Source organism: Hemiscyllium ocellatum, chromosome 10 (genome assembly GCF_020745735.1).
Source record: "Hemiscyllium ocellatum isolate sHemOce1 chromosome 10, sHemOce1.pat.X.cur, whole genome shotgun sequence".
NCBI lineage: Eukaryota > Metazoa > Chordata > Chondrichthyes > Orectolobiformes > Hemiscylliidae > Hemiscyllium > Hemiscyllium ocellatum.
The window spans coordinates 41,690,966-41,717,423 of record NC_083410.1 but is presented as its reverse complement, the minus strand read 5'-3'; the positions used below and the strand labels follow the sequence as shown (position 1 = coordinate 41,717,423).

The following is a 26,458-nucleotide window of genomic DNA, read 5'->3' as shown; positions in this document are numbered from 1 at the left end:
AAAAACATTTTAAACAAAACAAAACCCCACAAACTAGCATTCTAAGAATCAGTTTTCTCTGTTAAAGCAGATAACATCAGTTACATAAAAACATAATTCCGATGTCCCAATTAGTCTAGCATTCAGAAAGACGGCATATATACATTGAGAAAAATCTTAAAATAACGATTTTGACTCAAATGTCGAGGCTATGATAAAGATGTTTGCACAAGGCGAAGATACAAAATGAGTCATGTGGTTGACCGTGGTGAGAAAGGATTTAGGTTACAGGAAAATATCGATGGCATGGTAAATTGCAGTAAAATGGGAAATAAAATGCAATCTTGTAAATTGTGAGGAAATCCACCCTGAAACTTGTAACAAGGGAACACACAATAAATAGAAGACACTAGCAAGACAAAGCAGAGGGACTTGGAGTTCATGCCTACAGATCCTTAAAAGGAGTTAGATGGGCAAGTAAGGTGCCTAAGAAGGCAAACAGCATGCATTATTTTATTAGCTGAGGGATGGAGCATAGAAGTTGAAGGATTATGCTAAAACTATATACAGCAATCGTTAAACCACAGGTCGAGCATGATAATGTAAATCCAATCACCATATTAGAAGATGATGTCAATAGGCAGAAATCATGCAAAAGAGACTTAGGAGGATGATGCCAGGATGGAAAAATGTCAGCCGAGAGGAAAAACCTGACAGGAAGGGGGAATTTTCCTTGTAAAATTTACTATAAAATTCTGTCATAGCCAGATCATCTGTGAAATGTGCATCTGTACAATTTGCTTAGTCCCCTTTTAGTCTTTTTTTTGAAAAAAATTCCAAATTAAAAACAAATCAGCAAAGTTGCACTCCAACATCATGCAACTAATGTTGAAAGTTACAAAGTGATACTTATGAAGAACATAAGAACTACACCTGCTTCTAGGCCATCTGACCCTTCGGGCCTGCTCCGCCATTCAATAAGATCATGGCTCATCTTTTCATAGCCTCAGCTCTACTTACCCACCCGCTCACCTTAACCCTCAATTCCTTTACTGTTCAAAAATCTATCTTTGCCTTAAAAGCATTCAATAACATAGCCTCAACTGCTTCACTGAGCAGGGAATTCCACAGATTCACAACCATTTGGGTGAAGTTCCTCTTCAACTCAGTCCTAAATCTGTTCTCCCGTATTTTGAGAGTATGCTCCCTAGTTCTAGTTTCACTCACCGGTGGAAACAACCTTCCTGCTTCTACCTAATCTACTTCCTTCATAATTTTATATGATTCGATAAAATCACCCCACTCATTCTTTTAAATTCTAATTTATATTAACTAAAGTACAGATACAAACATTAAAAAGTAGTAATGATGAAAGCAAGATAAACACAAGATCAACCTGTTACCATTGCAGGCCTGTTATTCCTGCAAGATTTTCTTTCCAAAGTGAAGTGGCTGAAGATGAAGAGTCAGAGCTGCAATGGCTTTTTCCATCAGTTACAGCATTTGCAGATTACCTGGACTCGCAACGGAACTGACATGCATGGTGCTTCCCAGTATCTGCACAGCCACACAGCTTAGCAGGAAGGTTGTCAAGGGGCTCACCTTTAATCAGAAATCTAACTAGGCCAACAAATAGTTTGCCCACAAGGACATATCAAGAGATCACATCTATGTGGCTAACATCTCACTACCTGGCTGTTCAAATACTTTCCACAAATAAAAGGTGTTTGAATAAATATTTCCCACCGTGACAAGCAAAATTAGATTAGATTAGATTAGACTTACAGTGTGGAAACAGGCCCTTCGGCCCAACAAGTCCACACCGACCCACCGAAGCGCAACCCACCCATACCCCTACATTTACCCCTTACCTAACACTACGGGCAATTTAGCATGGCCAATTCACCTGACCCGCACATCTTTGGACTGTGGGAGGAAACCGGAGCACCCGGAGGAAACCCACGCAGACACGGGGAGAACGTGCAAACTCCACACAGTCTGTCGCCTGAGTCGGGAATTGAACCCGGGTCTCAGGCGCTGTGAGGCAGCAGTGCTAACCACTGTGCCACCGTGCCGCCCACTATTAGATTTTACAGTGTGGAAACAGGCCCTTCGGCCCAACAAGTCCACACCGACCCGCCGAAGCGAAACCCACCCATACCCCTACATTTACCCCTTACCTAACACTATGGGCAATTTAGCATGGCCAATTCACCTGACCCGCACATCTTTGGACTGTGGGAGGAAACCGGAGCACCCGGAGGAAACCCACGCAGACACGGGGAGAATGTGCAAACTCCACACAGTCAGTCGCCTGAGTCGGGAATTGAACCCGGGTCTTCAGGCGCTGTGAGGCAGCAGTGCTAACCACTGTGCCACCGTGCCGCCCACAACTCTTGATTAGTCTCCCTTCCACCATAGATGTGTGACTACAGTGTAAACCATTTATAAGATGCAATGCAGCAAGTCATTCAAGCTTTCCAACTTTTTCAAAGTTAATCTGTACAACCTAAAAGGGCCAACAGCAGATGATGAACAGAAACACCATGACTGCTTAAAACTTTCAAAAGCCATACACCACCCTGACTTTGAAATATGGTTGTTTGTTCATCATCACTGGGAAGCTGGGAGTAAGACATGCCATTTCTTGGTGTCTTAGGAGGTGGGCAGCAGGGGTTTGCTCCTGCTGCACACAGGTGATATGCTTCCCACTTCTCAAAGCTTGTGAAAAAAAACACATGCCCACTGACAATATTATGACAGCAGGGATGAAATTAAGACCCAAACTCAAAAGGCACAAAAAGTGGTTGTGCTAGCAGGCACCTGAACCATCTACCATACAGTAAAGAATGAATCAGAGCTGGTTGAAAAAGCCATGGGCTAGCTATCCATCAGACTTTAGTCGCATGCTTCCCCACCCCTGCCACCCTCTTCAACTGGAAGGTCAATCTTTCAAGCAATCAATAATAGCAACTCAGGCTCTTCTACATTCTCTATAAAAGCAAATTACTGTGGATGCTGGAATCTGAAACCAAAAAAGAGAAAATGCTGGAAAATCTCAGCAAGTCTTGCAGCATCTGTAAGCAGAGAAAAGAGCTGACATTTCGAGTCTAACTGACCCTTTGTCAAAGCTGTTAGACTTGAAACATCAGCTCTTTTCTCTCCTTACGGATGTTGCAAGACTTGCTGAGATTTTCCAGCATTTTCTCTTTTTTGGTTGTCTTCTACATTCTCTTTAGGTTTAGTTACAGTGTATCCATCATAGAGAATTGGTAGGAGACTGACCACTCACTTACTCTGCTGGACAATAAGCTAAATATTGGTGGATTGCGCATCATGAACACTGGCCGAGGAGTTGCTTCTGGGATGTGCAATGTGCCATGAAACAATTTATTTTATCTTGCAACTAGAAATTTTTTAAAAAGTCACTGTCCTACACTGACTGTTTCATGTACAATACTTGAATAGTCTAATAGATTATAATTTTTTTTCTTAATAACCTTACACCTGATAATCAAGCAATATATTCATTAGTGTTCCAGTGAAATTAATAAACACTCTTCTTACCAAGTATCCTTTCTAGGTCAAGCTCTTTGTACTTCTCACTCACAGGGACTCTGTTCTCTTCTTCCACTCGTTCCTCTGCATTCTCTAATCTCTTGGGTTGATGGGCCTGTTTCAAGATGCTCGGAACAAGATTTAGGTTGAAAACCCATTTTGCCACTCCATCAGCAACAACTCCTGAGAAAGACAAAGGAATACAGACGGTTAATGACAATAAATTTCAGAAACATAAATGAGTTAATGAAATTCAAAACCTTTTGAAAATATAACTTCTTTTAACAGGCTCAAAACACTACTGTTCAATATTTTCAGGGGGCTAGATTACTTATAATCGAGGATTTCATAAACATTGAAGTCAGAGTCTACAATAAATCAGAACCAATTATGAATGCTGCAAACAGGTTAACACAAAAGGAAGAAGTTAACTTGTCATGTAATTTGCTGTGTTTGAGAATGGCAAATGAAAAGACTGATTTAATGAAGTGCAGATTCCCATGTCACAATCAGCATCAGGCAGACCTAAAAGTTAGGAGTCAACTTGACATAACTACAACACAGGACTACTCGTGTACCACAACACCACATGCAACAAGCAACAGACATTGAAATCTATTCCACAACCAACAAACCAGATCTAATCTTTGTAGTCCTACCATATCTGGTGTTATGAGGTAAATTCCTCTGATAATTTAAACCAGACACGCAGAAAGACTCACTTTGCCTCATAATCTGTTAAATTGCGAGTGGCAAAGAACAATCCCAAATATCACTAAAGAAAAAAATTTAACAATTTTATTCTTGAAGTCCAAAAGAGAACATTAGACAACAACCATTTACAACTCCTTTCTTAAAACTATCTTTTACCTCCCACTCTACAATACCGACAAAAACACCGATTAAGGCTTACAAAAAAAAAATCAAGTTTCAAATCCAGCCAGCTGTGTTGGTTCTCCTTTCTGGATTTTCCTCTGTAGATTTTTCTGGGTCATCTTTTCTTTGGTCTTCTGCTGCAGTCGGCTGGTGCTTGACTGCTCTTTGCTGTTTGTCCCAGTTGTTCAAAGTACCCAATTTTATATACCCCAAAACATCGGGCTGTCTCAGTGGCCTGATGTCATCAAAACATAAAAATTCAAATTAGATTGGATTTTGGGATCTTGGGACATAATTTAAACTGATTGGCCAAATTAGAATTTTGTGTACCATGGCAATGTAGCTCCAGCTATTTGTTTCACAACCAAATATTATATTTTTCAACTGTTCAGCACACTATGCTTTCAGTCAGTCCTTGCTAGCTTTCACTCTTTCAAAAGAGTACAAACCTACAGCTTCATAACACTAGTCATGAATGACGATGGGTAATTTAACAATTTACTGAGGAGGAAGCTCCACACATATCTCCATCCTGAACAATGGAGATGAACAACGAAATAGACCCAAGTGTGACTGTTTTGACATGAATCATGATTAATAAGTTTCTCAACCACATTCTCCCGCTTTCTCCTGGTAACTCTTGAATTATACAGTGCTGCGACCATGCATTAACAGTGGAATGTAAGAATGCTTGAGGTAATAGTATCAGTAAAGCAAGCTGCTTTGCCCTGGACAGTGTCAAGCTTCTTGACTGCTGTTAATAGTGCAGTCATTCAGTCAAATGGAGAGAATTCATCACACTGCTGATTTTTGCCTCACAGATGGTGGGAATGCGCTGGGAGCCGGTCAGTCAATGAGTTACCTCCTGCAGGATTCCATGCTTCTGGCTTTTTCTTGTGGAAGTAGTATTTACATAGCTAGGTCAGTTCAGGGTCTGATTAATAGTAACTCCCAGGATTTTGATGTGGGGTATTCAGCAATTATAATGCCATTAGATATCCAGGGGTCAGGGTTAGTCTGTCTCTTGGTAGAGATACACATTGCCAGACACCAGTTGGCACAAATATTATTTGCTATATGTCAGTCCAAGCCTGTATATTGTCCATGTCTTGCTGCATTTAGACATGGACTGCTTCAGTATCTAAGTCGTCATGAATAGTGCAATCATTAGTAAACATCCCCACTTCTGACATGAAGCAGCTGAAGATGGTTGGGCTGGGCACAGCACCCAGAGGAACTCCTGCAGAGGTATCCTGGAGTTGAGATGACTGACTTCCACTGACAGCAACCATCTTTCTTTGTACCAGACATCACTCCAACCAGCAAAAATTATACTGATCCCCAATTCCCTTTAACTCTAGTTTTGCTAGGGTTCCTCAATGCCATACTTGATCAAATTTACTGCCAATTCTTCAGTGTTGTTAGGTCAAAATCCTGTAACTAGCTCCATTGTAGCATTGAAAGTTTACCTACAGGAAATGCACTGTAGTGTTAAAACAGCATCAATTAAAACAAATCTAACCAAATTCTATAGAGGCAAGCAAGATGGAATAAAGCACATTCATGCCTGGTTGAGTAATATAGCAATTTAGCCAGCATGTTAATGACTTTGCTAAAAATGAGAATGAGTGACATAGCATTTTGTTATTTCTTCACCTCAATTTTGTTTGCTTTTATGTTAATATCCAGCACTGCTTTTAAAATATGCTATGAAATAGGAAAAATCCATTTGCACACACTTGCCTATAACAAATTCTTCACTATCAATTTTCCCTATGGGTGAAATTTAGAACAATTTTAAAAAGGCCAAATTGGATTTTCATAGACATACTTTCAAATCTATAAATTAAGATACAAATTTCATTCATTGAATCACAAGTCCATGTAAACTCAAAACGTTCCAGATCAAATAGGACACTGGGTAACTGTGACAGCAAGAGCAGAATCCTCTTCTTAATTATGTTTGGCCAGCAAAAATAAAAAGATCTGACAAAGTCAGTAAAAAAGACACTGCAAAGCAAACCAGTGTATTTTTAAATGACTGCTTTGCAGCAGTCTTACTTCAGTAGAACACAGTTTGATTTGATTCATTATTGTCATGTATACCAAGGTACAGTGAAAAGTGTTGCTTTATATGCTTTACAGGCAGATCATACAGGCAGTTTGAATGTGCAGGCAATACTGAAAGAGAGAATGTCCAAATGAATGTGTATACATTCGTGAAAAACAAACAGATCTCAAAGCTGATCGAACTGCTGGATCTAAACATCACTCACTCCAGAATACTGGAAGCAAAACTGAGGAATGTGTGAACTGAGCCCTGGCATTATGCATTTGAGGATCAGAACTGGATTGGAATTAACACTGAACTGGTGGGAGGTTAATGCAATAGCAATATTTAAGGGAGGTAGCAAGGTAGAAACCAATGGAAATTTACTAGCAACACCCAATTTGCACCAATAAGCTAGCACAAGTGTTGTTAAACACTCCCACGATTTCTGGTAGGAATTAGATGCTGCAGTTCAGAGGAGGTGCCAAGGAGTGAACAAGTTTGTGTTTTTTATAACTGAAAATTGACAAGTTGGCATGAATGGTCATCCTTACCTATATTTTCTTATTAGCTCCTAAATTACTTGCTTAGAATTGCAACATAGAATCATAACACATCATAATTCAAGAGTTGGATCAAAATAGCAATTCAAGGTAAATTATAGCTAAACCATCACATTTAATTGCTTGTCAAAAAGTTATTAACACTATAGATCCAAGGCATAACAACATGCTTAAACAGTAAAACAAATTTTTAATCCGCTTATTATTCAACTGCAGAACTAAAATAAAAATTAAATGGAGTCTAATGCAGAGGAACACTGAACTACCAGAGGTGTCATCTTTTGGATGAGACATTAAAGCAAAATCCTACCTACCCAATTGCTTGCTCTACCTGTATGGTAACCTTATGCACTAGGACCCCCAGATCTCTCTGCATCTCCAAGTTCTGCAACGTCTCACCTTTGGATGACGCACTTCATTTTCATTGTTTCTGCCAAAATAGACAATTCAATTTTCCACATTGTTCCCCATTTGCCAGTTTGTTACCTGCTCACAATCCATCGAAGTCCCTTTGTAGATTCCTTTTGTCTTCTTCACAATTCAGTTTCCTATCTATCTCTGTGTCATCAGCAAATTTATCTATCTTACTTTCAGCTCTTTCGTCCAGGTCCTTCATACAACTAATGAGCATTAGGCACAAGCACAACCCCATGGCACACCACATGTGGCAGCCCACCAGACTGATAAAGACCCATTTATTTCCTACTCCTGCCTTTCTATAAACAAGTCAATCTTCTATTCATTCCAATTTGTTACCCCAACCCCCACCGAAACACCAAAAACTTTCATTTTCCATAATGATTTTTGATGTGGAATATTAATCACACTCCTTTCCAAAAATCTAAGTGCACTACATCCACTGGCTCATAAGTTACTTCAAGAAATTCCAATAAATTAGTAAAACATATTCCCTTTGACAAAGCCATGTTAGCTCTACCTGATTACCTTGAACTTAGCCAAATATCGTGTTATTACATTTTTAACAGCAGCTTCCAGTACTTTCCCCATGACAGATGCTAAGCTAACAGACTCATACTTTCCTGCCTCACTGCCTTTTTTAAATAAAAGGAGTTATATTAACTAGTCTCCAATCTAAAGGAACTTTCCACAAATCGGAGTTTGGAAAAATTAAAATCAATGCATCAACATCTCATGCACTACCCTAGGATAAAATTAAATCAGGAATGACTTGCCTGGTAATTGTAATTTTCTTCAACTCCTTCCTCCTTTTCGATCGCAGATGCTATTTCCAAGATATTACTTGTACCCTCCCTAATGTAATCTGCTGTTCAATTCACCTGCCATCTCTTTATCCTTCATTATTAACTCCCCAGATTCACTTTCTATATGACCAATACTTACACTGTTAAGTATCTTTTCTTTTTGAAATTTTTAAAGAAACTTTTCGTATCTGTTCTAGATTTTGCCAACTGCCTGTGATTTTCTAATTTTTGGCTTCTTACTAATCCCTCAGTAATTCTTTGCGACATTTTATACTGTCCAATCATTTTACCGGTCACCTATGTTTGTGCAACTATAGCTTTTCTTTGGAGTTTGATACTATCTTTGACTTTAGAGTCATAGAGATGCAGAGCACAGAAACAGACCCTTCTGTCCAACTCATCAACGCCAACTAGATATCCTAAATTAATCTAGTTGCATTTGCCAGCACTTTGTCCATATTCCTCTGAACCCTTCCTTTCATATCCCCATCGTCTTTTAAATGCTGTATTTGTACTAGCCTCCACCTCTTGTTCTGGCAGGTCATTCCATACATGCACCATACATTGCGTGAAAAAGTTGCCCCTTCGGTCCCTTTTAAATTTTTTCCTCTCTCACCCTAAACCTTTTCCCTCTAGTTCTGGACTCCCCCTTCCCAGGGAAAAGACCTTATCTATTCCTCCTATCCATGCCTCTCTATAAAGGTCACCCCTCAGCCTCCGATGCTCCAGAGAGAACAGCCCCAGCCTATTCAACTTCTCCCTATAGCCTAAATCCTTTAATCCTGGCAACATCCTTGTAAATCTCTTCTGAACCTTTTCAAGTTTCACAACATCCTTCCCATAGGAGTGAGACCAGAAGTACACAGAAAATTCCAAAAGTGGCCTAACCAATGTCCTGTACAGCCACAACATGACCTCCCTACTCAATGCTCAGACCAATAAAGGAAAGCATACCAAATGCTTTCTTCACTATCCTATCTACCTGTGACTCCACTTTCAAGGAACTATAAACTGCACTCCAAGATCTCTTTGTTCAGCAACACACCCCAGGACTTTCCCATTAGATGTATAAGTCCTGCTCTGATTTGCCTTTCCAAAAAGCAGCACCTCACATTTATCTAAACTAAACTCCACCTGCCACTTCTCAGCCCATTGGCCCATCTGATCAAGATCCCATTGTACTCGGAGTTAACTTTCTTCGCTGCCTACTACACCTCCAACTTTGGTGTCATCTGCAAACTTACAAACTACACCTCCTAAATAGTGGCACCATATTAGCCAACCTCCAGTCCTCTGGCACTATCTGTGACTATCGATGATGCAAATATCTCAGCAAGGGGCTTTGCAATCACTTCTCTAGCTTCCCACAGAGTTCTTGGGTACACCTGATCAGGTCCTGGGGATTTATCTATCTTTATGCATTTTAAGACATCCAGCACTATCTCCTCTGCTATTTGGAGATTTTCAAGATGTCACCATCGATTTCGCTACATTCTATATCTTCCATGTCCTTCTCCACAGTAAACACTGATGAAAAATACTTGTTTAGGATCTCCCCATCTCCTGTGGCTCCACACAGAGGCTGCCTTGCTGTTCTTTGGAGGGGCCTTATTCTCTCCCTAGCTACCCTTTTGTTTTTAAATGTATTTATAAAATCCCTTTGGGTTCTCCTTAAACCTATTTGTCAAAACTATCTCATGTCCTCTTATTTAAATTCAAAATGGTGTTGGATCCACAGTGCTCTCCCTTAAAGTGCATGTAAAATTCAATCATATTATGATCACTTTCACTATAAAAAGTCAGTAATTCATCTCATTTTGGTCAAAAATCAGGTCTAATATACAAAAGCAGAAATTGCTCGAAAAACTCTGAGTCTGGCAGCACCTGTGAAGAGAAATGAGTCAGTGTTTTGGGGCTGGTGACCCATCTTCAGAACTGATGATAGCTAGGAAAAAGTTGCTTTTTATGCAGAAGATATGGTTGGGGGAGGGGTTAACATGTAAACAATAGGTGGAGATAGAGCCCAAAAGAGACAGAAAAATAATTGGACAACAAAAGAATAGTACAGCCTCCTTCCTGGTTCGTGTGAAAAAATCCTCATTTCAGAAATTCTCGTGAAAACACTGAATCAATTCATCATCTTGACTACTTTTCCAGTCTATATATGTTAAAATCCCTCATGATAATCAGTGCACCCTTTTGACAAACTCCCATTTTGCCTCTTTTTAATGAAGCACTACTCCAAGTGAAATAGTTGATTTTTTTTAAACGGTCAATCAAATCACAGTAAAATATTTAAAAATGTTATACCCCTGAGTTAGAATACTGTACAAAATGCCATTGCAATATGCATCTATTTGCACCCAAAATGCTCAAAGTAGTTTGGTAAAATGTTTTGCTGTATCACTTCTTGATTAATAGCACTCAATTAAATACACTGTTATTCAAAAAACATTGGAGGAAATAACAGGGTTTGACTTTTGATTCATTGTTGTATTTGAAACTTTTAACAGTCTCCAGTTTCAAGTCCTGGATTTTCACAAAGGCAGATAGCCTCAGTGTTTCTCAAAATTCTTAACCACTGGAAGCGCCATTGGATGATTGAACCTTCAACTGAAAACCAGAATTTTAATTAAAAAGACTTACCTTTCACTGTCACAGATGTCTCTAAAGACAGAGATAATGAATTTATAGGGTTGAAACAAAGAATATTAAACCGGAGAGAATGAAAAGCAAGGTGGCGAAGGAGAAACTTAGCTGACGAGAGTGAAAAAGACAAAACCCAGAAATCAAAGTCAATGCTTATAAACAATGTAAGAAAGTTGATATTTTGAGAATGGTAGAAAAAGAAACAGGAATGCCATACTGAGAATATAACGTTAAAACAAATAGGAACCAAAATCCTAAATTGATATCAATAAACAGCAAAAGTAGTGAACCAGAGACCAGGATGATTAATATGTAGTTGCATGGTTGCAATGTTTTCTGCAGGAACACAAAAGTCAATCCGACTCAAATACACTAAAGCTGAAAATATGTTGCTGGAAAAGCGCAGCAGCTTAGGCAGCATCCAAGGAGCAGGGGAATCGACGTTTCGGGCATGAGCCCTTCTTCAGGCCCGTGCCCGAAACGTAGATTCTCCTGCCGCTTGGATGCTGCCTGATCTGCTGTGCTTTTCCAGCAACACATTTTCAGCTCTGATCTCCAGCATCTGCAGACCTCACTTTCTCCTCAAATACACTAAACCCAAGAAATGAAAGACTAATCACTATTCCATTTCCTAGAGAGAATCACTTGAAAGCTTGCTGAGAGTTTAAGCTTGGCAACTGAGAGTGCAATTGTAGCCCATGACCAAATCACCAACTTTATTAGCCAAGATTCCAGGAACCAATCACAAAAGCATTGCTAGTGTCCATGTCTGCTGCTGTGCATAAGTTAGGGAGGACGACTTTGGGAACATCAGAAATTATTCTCCAAGTCTTGAACTATACAAGAAAAATTTTATGAGCACACACAAAGAGCAAAGCTCCCACCTCGACCACCTTCCAAAAGCTTTTTTACAGAAATGCTGGTAAGTGGTTCAGAACGTTGGCAGGTTGTACTGGATGTTTTTTTCCCTCTGCTGTGTAGCAACGTTTGTAGTATAAGGCAATCCTCAAGCTGTCTCAGTAATAGATTCCAGTGTTCCATATCGAGAGACAATGCTTCCCAAGAATCGGTCATTCCATCTGAAGACATAACTTCCAGCTTTATGGAAACAAAAGAAGAGAAAGTCAGATGCAAGAGAGCACAGGAGCAAAAAGCTGGAAGCAAGTCCAACTAACTTTAAGGGAACAAAAAACAATTAAATAATGCACCCCACTGAATTCAAATCCCAGCAATAGAAATTAGGTTTGAGTGATCAGCTCTTCAAATCCAGCAAAGATTAATTTCTAACAGTGGGGTCATTAATTCAACTGTCCAATGCCTGCCAAGTTTTCTTCAGCCTCAGCTGTTCTTCTACTTATGCAGATTTTTATATTGTTTAATATCCTCCACAGAGCTCTGCCAATTTAGATTCAAGACTGAAATTGAACTGCTGCAGCTCCCACAAGGACCATGGATATAGAGAGGCAATTTCTTTTCTATTATTTCCAAGTAACAGCAAGCCACATTTTCAACAGAAGTGAATAATATTTATCAAGCATGGCACAAGATTCCAAAAAAATTCCACAGTAATTAAAAATACAGAAGTGACACACACAAACTGTGTGAAGAAGATGACGTGATAACTTTTGCACCCACTAGTGCTACAGAATGAACTGCTTTGTTTCAAAAAGTTAACAATTAACAAAAGTTCTACTCACATCTTTTTCAACCAGGCTGTTTGTTGCATTGATGGCCACACTTCTTCCAACAAGTGCAGCTAACAACGCAGCTCCAATATTCTCAGACTGTGCGCACACAGAACGCATTTGTTGCCACCACGGACTCACTGACTGAAGGTCCCACGAGTTATCTATTGCACCTGCAGGGAAACAAATTTCAAATTACAAATGGATTAACAACAACTTCAGATTTTGTGGCTTTTAATGTAACTGCCAATGAACAGGCCAGCATTAACAGGCAAAGGCACACGGACATTAGTCTACAGTCCTGTCACACAGCCAAACTTGACTTTCCTTCAAAGTCAACACTAAGCATGAAGAACTCAAAGTAAATGCTCTTTAATTAAATTAAATATATTTGTGGGAGACTGAGATTTTCAGGGTTAAAGAGGCCTGGTCATGAAAATGGAGTCAGGAGCAGCTTCATTAAGTATACAAGGGTTCTTATAGTATAGCTTGTGATTCAGCAGGAGCAGGTATACTCAGCTGCCACAATTGGTTGAACCCACCACTTAAGACCACAATCTTTGATGACACCTCGCCCAAAGCAGCCCCATCCCAATTTTCTTAATTGTTTATCCAAATTTTTTTTGATCATTATTGAATCAGCATCCCACAACTTTCAAACCAGCCCACTCCATATTATAGCAGTTCACTGAGTAATTTTTTTTTACCCCTCATATTGCATTTAGTTATTTCGCAGTCATCAATCCTTCTATTCTAGGAACAGTTTCTCCTTACTTATTCTGTGAAAATAATTTATCGTTATGAACTCATCTGTCAAACCTCCTTTCTCGTCCCTTGAGTGAATACTTGATCAAATTGTTCAAAACTGTTATATGTGCAGATTTGGAAGAAAAGAAAGAGCAGTGAAGCCAGAGAGAGTAGCAGAATGACCTCCTCTGTACCATAACCATTCTATGATTCTACCTTTCAAAGCACTATCCAGGCCTTAGTTGGAATACTGTCCTCCATTCTTGGCAACATACTTTAGTAAGGACCCTAAGGCCTTACAGAGGTTCCTAAAAGACCATGGATAAGGGACTTCAGTTACATGGGATGACTGGAGAAGCTGGGATTGTTCTCCTTGGAGCACAGAGGGTAATAGAGATAATCAAACTTATGATAGTTTTCAATAGATAGGAGCAACAGTTCCATCTGCAAGTGAGCCAGGAGCTAGGTCACAAACTCAAAGCAAATGGCAAAAAAAATGGAAATGAAGACATCCTCTTCCCCATCACAGCAGAAGTGTGATGATCTGGAGTTTATGTAATTCTAAGAAACCACATTAAAATTGCCTAAATGTTCTTGATTGCAAGATAAATACAAAGGGCATGTAAACATTCCTAAACAGTGATGCCAGATCAGAAGCGAAAGAATAAAATGCTTGGAATGACTTTGATTTATTCAAAAACAGCCCAAATTACAGCACTTAGTTATTTTCACATTCAAGCTGTTTTTGGGCAAAAAGATTAACTAGGAGAAGATAACTTCTATTAAAAAGAAAGCACATGGAGGTATTATTATTTGCTACATTTTAATATTGTTGTGGTTGGGAATGCTATGAAGGCTGCAACTATTGTGAATTCCTTGTGGAATCTGAAGCTTGGTGCTGATAATGAATTCAAAATATCGACCCAGAACTGACAAACAATGGTACACATTCAAAAGAGGATGGCAGGTGATTTGATAGAAGTTTGGAAGTACTCCAAGAATATTACTGTTTTTGTCTCTTCACTAACAAGAGACTGAAGGAAAGGCAAATGCTTTTGAAGTAAGCTTGGCAAATTGTTTCAGTGCAACCATGTACAGTGTATATTCAGCCAGAGTCTGACAGAAATGGAGAGGTTGATAGCGAATCCAGTAATAGGGGTGCTCTTCATAGAGAAAGGTTACTGAAATTACATTTAGCCAGGGAAGTGGAAACTCAACAGGTCTGATAGTGTCTAACGTTTTCTCTTCATAGATGCTACCAGACATGCTGTGTTTCTCCAGCACTTTGTTTTCAAAATGAACTATAATATGACTTATTGATAATGAATAAAATCAGCACCTTACCTTTCATCTGGTTTAAGACAGACAGCGTCATGTGGAGGTTGTGAATGGATTCCTCACTCTTGAGAATTTCTCTCTCTTTATAGAGCCACATACTGAGAAGTAATGTCTGGGGAGGGGGGGGGAATAGAGAGAGAGTAAAAATAAAATACATGTCCTTAAAACTGCTATAACTGCCCATTCTGTCATCTCCAAAACATACAAAAATAAGATAACTATTGTCAGACACCAATATTGACAATGAATAATATAACCCTAATCCAGTTACACTGTTAGTGAGGGGAATATTCAATAATTGATTTCAATATGATTTAAACTACAGTTTATAGGAGGAAAAGAAATGGTTGTTAAATCAGTATACTAATATGAAGTCAAGTGATGCACATCAAAAGGGTCAAGACTTTAGTGGCGGAATTAAAACTTGGTATGTAATATATTGACAAATACTTTGCTAAGAAGCTTCCCATTAGAAGAGTCATTGGAATCAATAATAGTCTGTACTGATGTTCAGTACAATCACTAGTTCCTTGATAAATAGTGGAAAGATAATGTATCACTAAAGGCAAAATTTATTGTTTTCATTTGCAGGATTCAGTAAATAGTTATCCATTTTCAACAAGAAATAAATTGACAGGTGTGTACCTTTGGAACAGCAATAGAAATGATTGCTCAGTACAGTCATAAAACTTTATGCATAATATTTTGTAACTCAATGTAAATTGAGTAGACATATTTCCTAGACATACCTGCTAGCATATTTTTGCTGTGTGCTGTATTTCTTCACAGACAAGTCATGTATTGCATCCTATTAATACCATATCACAAACATGAAGCAAATACAGAGCAAAGGTTTACAACAAAATACTGTATATAAACCTGGGCTTCTGTTTTACTTATCTTCTGATGTCTACAAGGTCAAGACAAATTCATTTACCTCATGTACCTGCATGTACCAGAAACTTACCAAGAACTGTTGAGGCCTCGCTCCTGCAGACTCCAGCAAACGGCACATTTCCTCTGCAGAGCTTCCCCCACAGAGAGACTTCCAAAAAAAGAAACCTCCTGCAACAAAAAAAATTTTAAAAAATAACATTAAAAATTTCATTTCAGTTGGATTGCTGAATTCTTATTAAATTTTTCACTTAATGCCAAGCAGTTTACATTAACTGTAATAAAAACAAGCCATCAAATATACCAAATGAAAGCACACAAGGGCAATTTATATATACAACTTAGCACTGAAGGAAAATGTGCACATATAAATCTTGTATAATACTGCAGTTGAGATTTTCCAAATAATTGAATTTGATGGAATGCTGCATTGCCTAAGAAGGGTAAGTTATGATGCATAATCAAAGCTAGTTTCCAATTTAATTATGCAAGTCTGACAAACAATTCATAAACAAACAATGTTTCATTAGGTATATGTCAAGGTTTACTATCTTTTTAAATATGCGAAATTCTTCTGAACTTTGTACTGTTCAGCCTTTCTCCATTCACAAATGCTAACCAGACTTCAAGGAGGGATGAAACTTCCCCTGTCATACTATTTTTAAATGTTTGCACCCCATTTTTGTCTTTCAATCATCCTGCAATTGCTATTAAACAGCAAAATGGAGCAAAATCTTGTATTATAGCATTATGTCATGACATTCCACCAGCTGTCATTTGAACATATGCCCCCACAGCATTAGTCTGATATTCTGGAGCACGTGCCCTGTGACATTAGCACTGCCTCAACTATCTTCCAAAACAAATTAGTTTAATTTTATATTAGTATTGCTGTCTAGAAAATGGACTTTGGATGGACAAAATATTCAGAATGATTAGCTAATCCTGTAAAAAAAAATTTATCAGAAATAGAGTGATAAACATCAAGTGGGTGCAATTTTCTGCAATAATTTTATATCAATTTCTGTGCACAACACAAAGCATCTAAAAGTCTCAAAGATTTATGTATACTTACCTAAAGCCACACACTCATCTTCACTTAGTTTCTTCACATTGATTACTTCTTTTTCAAACTCAAGATATTCCAGAAACATTTGGATTGGTAGTTTATAGTTTTTGTCCTCCTCAAAGTGGACTGCACATCTGGTGTTTCCTTGTTTATAATTATCCAGCAGCGTTTGAATTTTTACAATTTCCCTTTCTTCCAATCGCAGCAAAGTAGCCAAGTCCTGCCAACAAACATCACCAAAAAAAGTGAAAGGAATAAATGGGATGTTAATGTTAACTATTGTCTGTAAAAGTTTATTTTTCTAGTGTTTTCTAATGACAAAATTATTCGAAGCAAAACATACTTGAGAAAACATTCATTGAAGACAAAAAGTATAAATCAAATTCTAGCTTTTATTTTTATAAGTACCATCACAATTTAACAATTTAAAACACTATATCCATTCAAACACACTGAATGCACCTTCACACAACTACTTACATTGCTCGTTTTGGCTTCACCATGTTCAAGGTCTTTAGCGTTGAGCTGGTCCACACAAGTATAAAGGTGAAGCAGTTTCAGCTGGCAGAGACTAAATTGCAACAATCCTTCATCCACACTTTCAGGATCTGATAAAGACACATGGGGGAAAATGTTGCATTCAATACAGAATTACAACCCATTATACATACTTTGGTGGTCATTTTAACATCAAAAATAACTACTCTGAGTAGCACAATCAAGAAAAGCATTCATAGCTGCACTGACACTTAATCTTAGGTCTGTGCTGGAATTACAGATCTCGAACAGGTTTTGCAAATAAGACAGTGCCATTACTGAGACCGGAATAATTGGCAATGGTTCCGGTCTCTCCTTACTGTCAAGTACACTCTGCTAGAAGTGCAAACCCTTCTATAATCATGTTCCGCTGTGATATCTCACAACATGGTGGCTCAGTGCATGTGGCATAGTGGCTCAGTGGTTAGCACTGCTGCCTTACACTGCCAGAGACCCGGGTTTGGTTCCACCCTCAGATCGCAGATGAATGATTTACAAGGACGTTGCCAGAGTTGGAGGATTTGAGCTGTAGGGAGAGGCTGAACAGGCTGGAGCTGTTTTCCCTGGAGCATCGGAGGCTGAGGGGTGACCTTATAGAAGTTTATAAAATTATGAGGGGCATGGATGGCGTAAATAGGCAAAGTCTTTTCCCTGGGGTCAGGGAGTCTACAACTAGAGGGCATAGGTTTAGGGTGAGAGGGGAAAGATATAAAAGAGACCTAGGGGGCAACTTTTTCACACAGAAGGTGGTACGTGTATGGAATTAGTCGCCAGAGAAAGTGGTGGAGGCTGGTACAATTACAACATTTAAGAGGCATTTGGATGGGTATATGAATAGAAAGAGTTCGAGGGATGTGGGCCAGGTGCTGGCAAGTGGGACTAGATTGGGTTGGGATATCTGGTCAGCATGGATAGGTTGGACAGAAAGGTCTGTTTCCATGCTGTACATCTCTATGACTGTCTGTGTGGAGTTTGCACATTCTCCCCATGTCTGCACACATTTCCTCCAGATGCTCCAACTTCCTCCCACAATCCAAAGATTAGCAGGTTAGATGGCTTGGGCATGGGAAATGCAGGGTTACTGAGATAGGGTGGATGGGACGCTCTTCAGAGTGTCAGTTGTGGACTCGATGGGCCTAATGGCCTGCTTCCATAATGCAGGGGTTCTATGATTCTATGATCAAATAACCTCCCAATTTTCAGCTACCAGGCTATGCACATGAAGAAGTCCTATGATCTTCAGGGATATAGACCAAGTACTGGAAAACAGAATTAGTCTGGGTGGTAGCACTGACATAAATAGGAAAGGTGGCAGTCTTCTTCACCATAAATATTTCTATATTTTCAAAATATGCTAAATATTCAGAAAGGAAGAACATGCAGGGTTCAGGAAATCAGCTCAAGAATGTTAAATAGGCATCCAGGATTAAATCCCAATACTCCAACTATGGTTTAGCATAATTACAAAGTCAAGGATTCCCTTGACTGTTTTTTTGAACAATATTAACTTGTCTTCAAAAGATCTCTGCAGCAACATGCTCCAACTCCACGAGTCTGTCATAATTGTACCATTTTGTTAAACCTACCTATTTTCTAACAAAATACACCTACATATGTCAAATGTCACGTACCAAGTCTCTGCCTATTTCACCGATCTATCTATTTCCTCCTGAAATTTGTTAGTACCCTTCTCACAGTGCACCACTTTTGAGAGTTAGATGCTCTCTCCAAGATTTGAAATTATGAATTGAACTTTCGTATTCTGGGGTATAAATGTAGAGTAAAAGGTGGTCTGACTATTGCAGAGTGGAAGGCCTTTATATAAAAGGACCTTTTCTTCAGAATTATTCAGCACAATTTTCAACATACTGATTGTGCATCCATGCTGTCACATTGCTTTTAAGCCCATGAGCTTCAATTCTACTAACACTACTATGTGGCACTTTAGCTAGAAGTCATATACTAAAAAGAGAAAAATGCCTTTATGTAAAATTTTTCAATTACTAGATGTTAATGAAATACTTTGAAAGTGCAGATACTGTTTTCAAGTAGGAACCATATAGCTAATATGTACACAAACTCCTGCAAATTTGGATGTGATACTAAGCAGACAATCCTTTTTGTTGATGGGCTGATAAACATTGGCAATGATACAGAGGATAATTACTTGCTCTTCATCAAACTAATACTATGAAACCAATTTTGTGCCTGAAGGAAGATGGGAACTAGGTTTAACATTTCATGTAAAAGACAACAACTCTAATAATGCATCACTCGGAGTCCTGCACTGAAACATTAACCACAGTTTATGTGTTTTTGTCCAGGACTGGGATTTGAGCATGCAATTCGAAAGGAGGATTGCTACCAACTGAGAAGGAACTCTCACAATATTAACCAACGTATCCTCATCAACACTTATTTCATAAATGAATTCAATTATAAATTAATGACACATTTTGTCTTTAACTCATCCAAGCCGATGGTTTGGTTAATCCAAGTATTTCCAAGGTAACAATTAATTTTGTCCTGATTTAAAGTTTGCTCAGTGTTATCATGAGACTGACTGGTCTACAATTACCTAGTTTGCTCCCTCACTATTTTGGAACAGGTATCATTTATACTCCTGCAATACTCTCCCTTTAAAGAGGATTCTTGTGGCACAGTGTTCCTATCTCTGAGTCAGAAGGCCCAGGTGCAACTTCCACCAGTACCAGAGCTTGGTCATACTATTCTGTACTGATTAAAAACACTGACTCTTCCCTTAAAATTGTTTTTGCATTTAAAACTAATAAGTAGTTTGTGGATTCCCTTTTCACCCACAAATTAATATATTTATACACTCTCTTTGTTGCTCCTAATTTCCATTTTAGGTTCTCAACTTCACTTTCTGTACTCAGCTTAGGTTCTCCAATAATTTTTGACATAGTCATTAATAAAACTTTGCAATTAATTTAAAAGCTTTGTTCTTAATGAACACTTACTCTACTTCTATGTAATTATAATATACAAGACTGCACCAGTCTTTAAACAGTATTATTTGTTCACCTTAAAAAACAAGCATGTAGAAATAATGACATTGGTTTGTTCTATGTTAAAAGATTCTGTACTCAACTCAGATTCTACAATATTCACCAAAATATTAAGCATGTAGAAAACCTGAAGAATATAGAAGTAACCCATTCGACTGAATGAAAAATTTAGTATAAAAATCCCCATAATATAACAAATCAACTTAAAATCCCGAAACTCCAATATGCAACTTACTGATTGGCATAACTACTAAACTATGTAAACTATCCTCGAGGCTGAGAAGGGGAGTGAAACAGACTAAGCAGCTAGTGGTCTAAGTGATTTAGTACAAAAGAAATCAAAGCACACAGAAATGTGGCCAACATTTACAAAAAAGTCTATTGCAAATTTTAACGATCAGGTAAATCACAAAAAAAAAATGCATGCAAGTATTATAACATTATTCTCCAATATAACTGGAGTGAATAGAATAGAAAAACAAAAAATTACTACAAGTATATACTCATTTGAATTTATACCTACCTTGACTCATTAAGCTGTCCAACAAAGCCTGAATTAAATTTGTTAAGCTGGATAATGGGATATTTTTACTCGCCAACAATTTTTCTAAGGCCTGCATTTATAAGAAAAAAAAACTTGAAATTACAAAATAGAAAAGAGAATTTAAGGAATTATTTTTATAAAAATGATTTAATTACCTGCTTTTTCATAGCAGGATACTTAATATCAAGAAGATGCATCTTTATTTCAGTTTCCAGATTTTCTGAAATATGAATATACAATAATAGATTGCAAAATTAATTAAATAGAAGATACAAGCATTCACAGCAACAATTACAGTTATTAATCTAAACATTAAAAGGTAGAAAATATCAGGCAATGGTGAAAACAGGCAGAATCAAATTAGCCACCATGTGGTAGTACCTGATGTTTAATTACAATAGTCGACCTTAAGGAGTGTTGTGAATGCATGGAATGTGTTGCCAGTGGTGGTGGTCGAAGCAGAGTCATTGGGGACATTTAAGTGACTGCTGGACATGCACATGGCTAGCAGTGAATTGAGGGGTGCATAGGCTAAGTTATTTTACATTAGGATTAATCCTCGGCACAACATCGTGGGCCAAAGGGCCTGTTCTGTGCTGTACCTTTCTATGTTCTATAAATCGGTCAATGGGATCAAATACCATGCGCTGCATATAATGGATGGTGATTTGCTTGTATTATGCAACTATTCAGTCAAAGTTTTGCTCCTGCTTCATTTAACATGTATCAATATACATAACATTCAGAATTAATTCAATAATAATTCAAAATTAAAAGTGAATACCAAATACATTGCAAATATTAATAGCGACATGGATCAAGTTCGAAAGCTTTCAACTCCTCAGTGACATAAACCCAACAAAACGTTTCTATTTATTTGATTTGAGGCAATAGTGCTTTAATCTTGTGTTCATGAATTTCATGTACATACAAAATTTAAGTCTACACTTCTTTGTATTTATAAACTTGCTAACATGAATCCTACTTGACACATGTGTCAGTGTTATCAAATCCTGGATGCACATTGTGATCTAGCTTAATCAGAAGAAGACATTTTCAGTGCAGTTTACAATTTTGTACCATCTATTTTACTACTGTATAAAAAGGTACTAAAATCTAACCTGCCTGCTAGTAATAAAATATCTGATTAGATGATAATATAAAAAATGCTTTACAACTACAAACAACTAAATACAATAATTACCAGAACTTGAGACTTTGGCCTTCAACAAAGTAGTTAGTCGCTTCAATAGATGCATATCCTTCGCTCTTTCACTCTTCTTATCACTGAAAAATACTATGACATTAGTGGCCCTTTTTCTTAAAAAACTCATTACAAAAATAAAACAAAGAACTGTGGATGGTGCAGCTCTGAAACAAAAACAAAAATTGCTGGAAGAGTTACTGGGCTTGAAACATTAACTTAGCTTTCTTCCAATTGATGCTGCCAGACCTGCTGAGTTTTGCCAGCAATTTTTGTTTTTTGTCTCAATAAAAGGATAGCTCACTCCATTAAAATCAAACACCCCCAGAAAACTTTACTTTTCATAAAATATGTATTCTACTTAAGTATTTAAAACACGCAGCAGTAGGTATACATTCTGAAGTACTAAATACAAAACTGACTTGAATATGGACTCAAGTCCAAACATATGGACAAAGTGTTCCTTCCACATGTCAATAACTTAAAGAAAATTAACTTCAAGATTCATATGATAGTTTTAAACTAAGTTAAACATTTGCATTCTAAGGTATAATTACTGATTTAAACACTAAGGGCACAATTTTGTTCAGCACGCCATCCTGTCCTACCATTTACACGATTCTAATTACTAAGTAATGGTCATAAGATGGTGAAACAAGATTCCAGCTGCTCTTGGCCCTATAAAATACTACTAATTAGGAGAGGAGAAATTTGGATTTTAATTTGATTGCCAGTAAATAACCAAATCAGCAGCAAAACACTTATCACATATCAGCCATTACTTCTTCAACACTCGTTATTGGTTCAGTAGCCTGAGGTGGGGTAAAAAAAAAACAGATCAACAGTTGCAAGGTATCAAAGTTGAGGCGCTACAGGCATCAGGAAAGAGTCAGAATCAAGCTGTTTTCTTCAGTAAAGCCAAAAAGGCAATGTCACTAAAAGGTCACTAAAATAATGAAGAAGTTTGACACTTTATGAGTGGAGGAGGTTTTCACATGTGGGAGAAGTTCAGAACCAGGAGTCATAAACAAAAGACAATCTTTAAACAACACAATAATTCAGGTTAAGCTTCTCAACAGGAAGGGAAGTAATAAATAGCTCAGGTAAATAATATGGATGCATTTAAGCCCGATATGTATATGAAGGAGACGGAATAGAATTACATGTTGATACAATAGGAACACCAACACTGATCCGTTGTGCTGATTGGCCTACTTCTCAGTTCTAAGTTACTCAAATACTATGATATACATGCAGTACCTATCCAAATACTAAATCGTACCAGAATCCTATTTGTAGTGGGGGGGAAAAAAAATGAAATAAAAGTACCTAAGAGCAAGATGGAAAGGAACACTGACGGTTTTCACGTTACCATCTACTGGATCAATTAGACAAATCTGAAAGGTTTGTGGCTGCCAACCCTGGCTGGTCACATTGTTCAATCCCATAATCTTGTATCCAGGATACAGTAACCTAAAAAGGGGGCACATTTAAAGAGTTATGAAATGTTCAGAATATTATCGAATTTCACAACATACAGAAAATCAAAAATCATTCCAACGTTTAGATGTGAATATATTTTCTAACTGTAATGAGACTTTTTGAAGAACACTAAAAAAGATTGAAGTTGGATGATTTTTTGTCTATCTAGTCTGTCCATTCAACCATTTAATCCCATATCTTCCAACCACTTATGAAATTTAATAACTGAATTCCATCAAACACCAGCAATTATTTCTATCTATTGAATCACCAACACTACATTTTGTTTCACAAAGAAAAAAGAAATGTGTATCCTACTCTGGAATTCTCCATAGTACAACATAACCCTGCACTTCTGAACTTTGTCACTGTTTAAAATTTTACCAATACATTGATTCCCACAATCTTAAAAGGATTGCATGTGGAGTAGAAACTCTTGCAATAAATAACCTGTCCTTATTCCTTATCAAATTTACAGTATTGACTGACAGGAGTTTAAGTCTAAGTCTTCAAAATGTCATAAACCACATTCCAGATTAAATATAAACATCACCCAAGAAAGCAAAAATTAAAATTAGTTTGGATGGAAAAGAACCACCAAATGAGCAGGATGCATTGGCTTTATGTACCTCAGAAGATAGAGTTACTCAAATTGCTCATCAGCAATAGAGTCCTTTTAAGTCAACAATGCGTACACTTGTTAAGGCCTATGACAATGTACTTTCTTTAAAAAGGGTTCAGTTTAGTTAATTTTTATTGGAGTTCAATAATTTTATTCGATAATACAAGCCTTACTGCATGAAAAATGCATGCTATTCCATGGTGGAATACAAGTTTCAAAATCTTTCGAACCATCTGAATGACAAAAAAAAGCCTTTTCTGCCCTGGCTCACCTCTCTCCTTAAAAATAAATATGGTTACAAAAATGCCTAAAATTCCAATTCTGGATCATTCACCTACCCATTCCTCATGTACAGAAACAGCAGTTATTACACGTGACAAAAAATACAACTTACAGATGTTGTTCCACTTTACAAACCTGCAGTATTTCCCGACATTAAATGCCCCAACCCTTGGACCTTGCTGTGTGCTCCACACTTCCAGGATTCCTCTCCTTGGGGCATAGATCACCAGGAACTGAGCCACTCGTCTTAGGCCTGTGGGACTACTGAAAGGAGAGAAATTGCTCTTCTCTGTTTCTCTTTCTTGAAGATCTTCTAATACCTGGATCCAGCCAACCTGCGCATCGCGGTATCCTAGCAAACACAATTAAATTTTTTTTTAAAAAACATAGAACAGGGCAAGAGCATCCAGACCTCGAGCAAACTCAAATGGATGGCCTTTAATATAAAACTTTTATTTAAATCTTGTACACATTTCGCTCTCCTGCCTAATACCCAGAGTAATTTTTAATTATGCTTTAGGACTAAGGGTGCAATAATGCAGCTGCTCAATGCATCTTTCCTGCTCTCTTTCTAACATATTTACTTGGGTTGAAGGGCAGTGCCAGAGGACTAAAGCATTGAAAACATTAAAAACAAAACAAAGGAAACCTACAACAAACAGCCCAGTTGGTTTAACCTAGGCTTTGGAAGCATGTACAAATGATCATTTGGGAAAATGCAGGTTAATTTGAAGAAAGCAGAATGAATTTGTAATGGGAAAATCACTTTTAACTAACTTGCTTGTGTTTTTAATAAGGTAACAAATTAGGTTGATCAAGGTGTAGGAGCAGAAGGATCTGGGTGCATGGGGCATTTAATGTAGGAAAATTTAATAAACCAGAAAACTCCAAGAGAACAGCTAAGAAAGCATAGCTTACTCCAGACTTTCGCAATAAGAACAAAGAGTACTAAAGCAAAGAAGTTATATCCAATATATATAAGCCACTGGTTCGGTCTCAACTGAATACTGTTTCCAGTTGTGAGCATCACACTTTACAAAGTATGCGAAGGTGTCACAGAGGGAGCTGAAAATATTCTAAAGAATGGTTCCAGGTGAGAAATTTCAACTATGCAGAAAGAATGGAGAAGTTTCCTCGGGAAGGAAAGGTTGAGAGATTTGCTAGATGATTTCAAAATCATGAGGGGTCTAGACAAGTATATAAGAAGAAATTGTTCCCCATCACTGGGGAAAATCAAGAACCAGAGTGCAGAATTAAAGTAAAATATCAAATGAAGCAATGATAACATGAGGAAACTCTGTTCCACAGTGAGTGATTTGAACAACTGATTCAGTGTAATGGAGGCAACATAACTGAGACTTTCCAAAGGCAACTGAATAATTATCAGAAAAAGGAAAATTTTGCAGAGCTGCAGGAAAAGGCAGGGGAGGGCACAGGGTGAACCGTTCTTTTAGAGGACTAGCATATACCATGACAGATCCCAATGGCCTCCTTCTGCACTTCTAATCATCAAAATGTAACCATTACTTATGTAGAATCAAGCTGATCTTTCAGTAATTGAGACCTGATCGAAAACACGATAAGTTAATTTAATGTTTTGTTCAATTGTGGTCTGTAAAGTTCTGCTCCGTCACAACATTTGGCTCAGTGCTAAGTGGAAAGTGTAAAAGTGCAATCTGCCCTGGGATTAAAATAAACAAATGCAAGAAGATATCAGTTTCATGGTTTTATATATGACAGAACAAACGTTATGTCTTTTGAAGTGAAAACTGCTTTTGGTTTCATGCGAAGGCTATGTCCTAAATTGGTTTACTTTTGTAACAAAGTATGTAACAGGCCTACATATACAAACTCTGTAACAAATTGTGTATGGTTATTTTGAACTTTGTAATTTGTTGTACCTGGCAATATTATTTTGTCTCCTCAATGTTAACATACTTCAGTATAGTAATCAAGGTGCAAGGCTTGGTAAAATGCTGTTTATTTATTTTGGGAAAACAAAATAAGGCAGAACTGTCTTTTGAAAGTTAATTCAGCGAACTAAAAAACATATTGATATGCTTTGGAATTTTCTTAAATTTATTAGTTACAACATTTCTGACAATACTGGTCATTAGAATGGGCTGA

At 37.6% G+C, this 26,458-nt stretch overlaps 1 protein-coding gene across 1 annotated transcript in view; it reads right to left on the bottom strand.

Moving 5' to 3' along the window:
• Positions 1–26,458, bottom strand: part of rab3gap2 (RAB3 GTPase activating protein subunit 2 (non-catalytic)) — a 97,414-nt gene that overhangs the window by 20,373 nt on the left and 50,583 nt on the right. Inside the window, exons 14-25 of the mRNA XM_060831448.1 lie at positions 24,467–24,683; positions 23,275–23,418; positions 21,946–22,028; positions 20,897–20,961; positions 20,721–20,811; positions 17,112–17,239; positions 16,638–16,851; positions 15,636–15,733; positions 14,675–14,780; positions 12,596–12,756; positions 11,783–11,996; positions 3,547–3,720 (exon numbers count right to left, since the gene is read on the bottom strand). Of these exons, the coding sequence (XP_060687431.1) occupies positions 3,547–3,720; positions 11,783–11,996; positions 12,596–12,756; positions 14,675–14,780; positions 15,636–15,733; positions 16,638–16,851; positions 17,112–17,239; positions 20,721–20,811; positions 20,897–20,961; positions 21,946–22,028; positions 23,275–23,418; positions 24,467–24,683 (1,695 nt within the window). The remainder of the gene's footprint in view (positions 1–3,546; positions 3,721–11,782; positions 11,997–12,595; positions 12,757–14,674; positions 14,781–15,635; positions 15,734–16,637; positions 16,852–17,111; positions 17,240–20,720; positions 20,812–20,896; positions 20,962–21,945; positions 22,029–23,274; positions 23,419–24,466; positions 24,684–26,458) is intronic.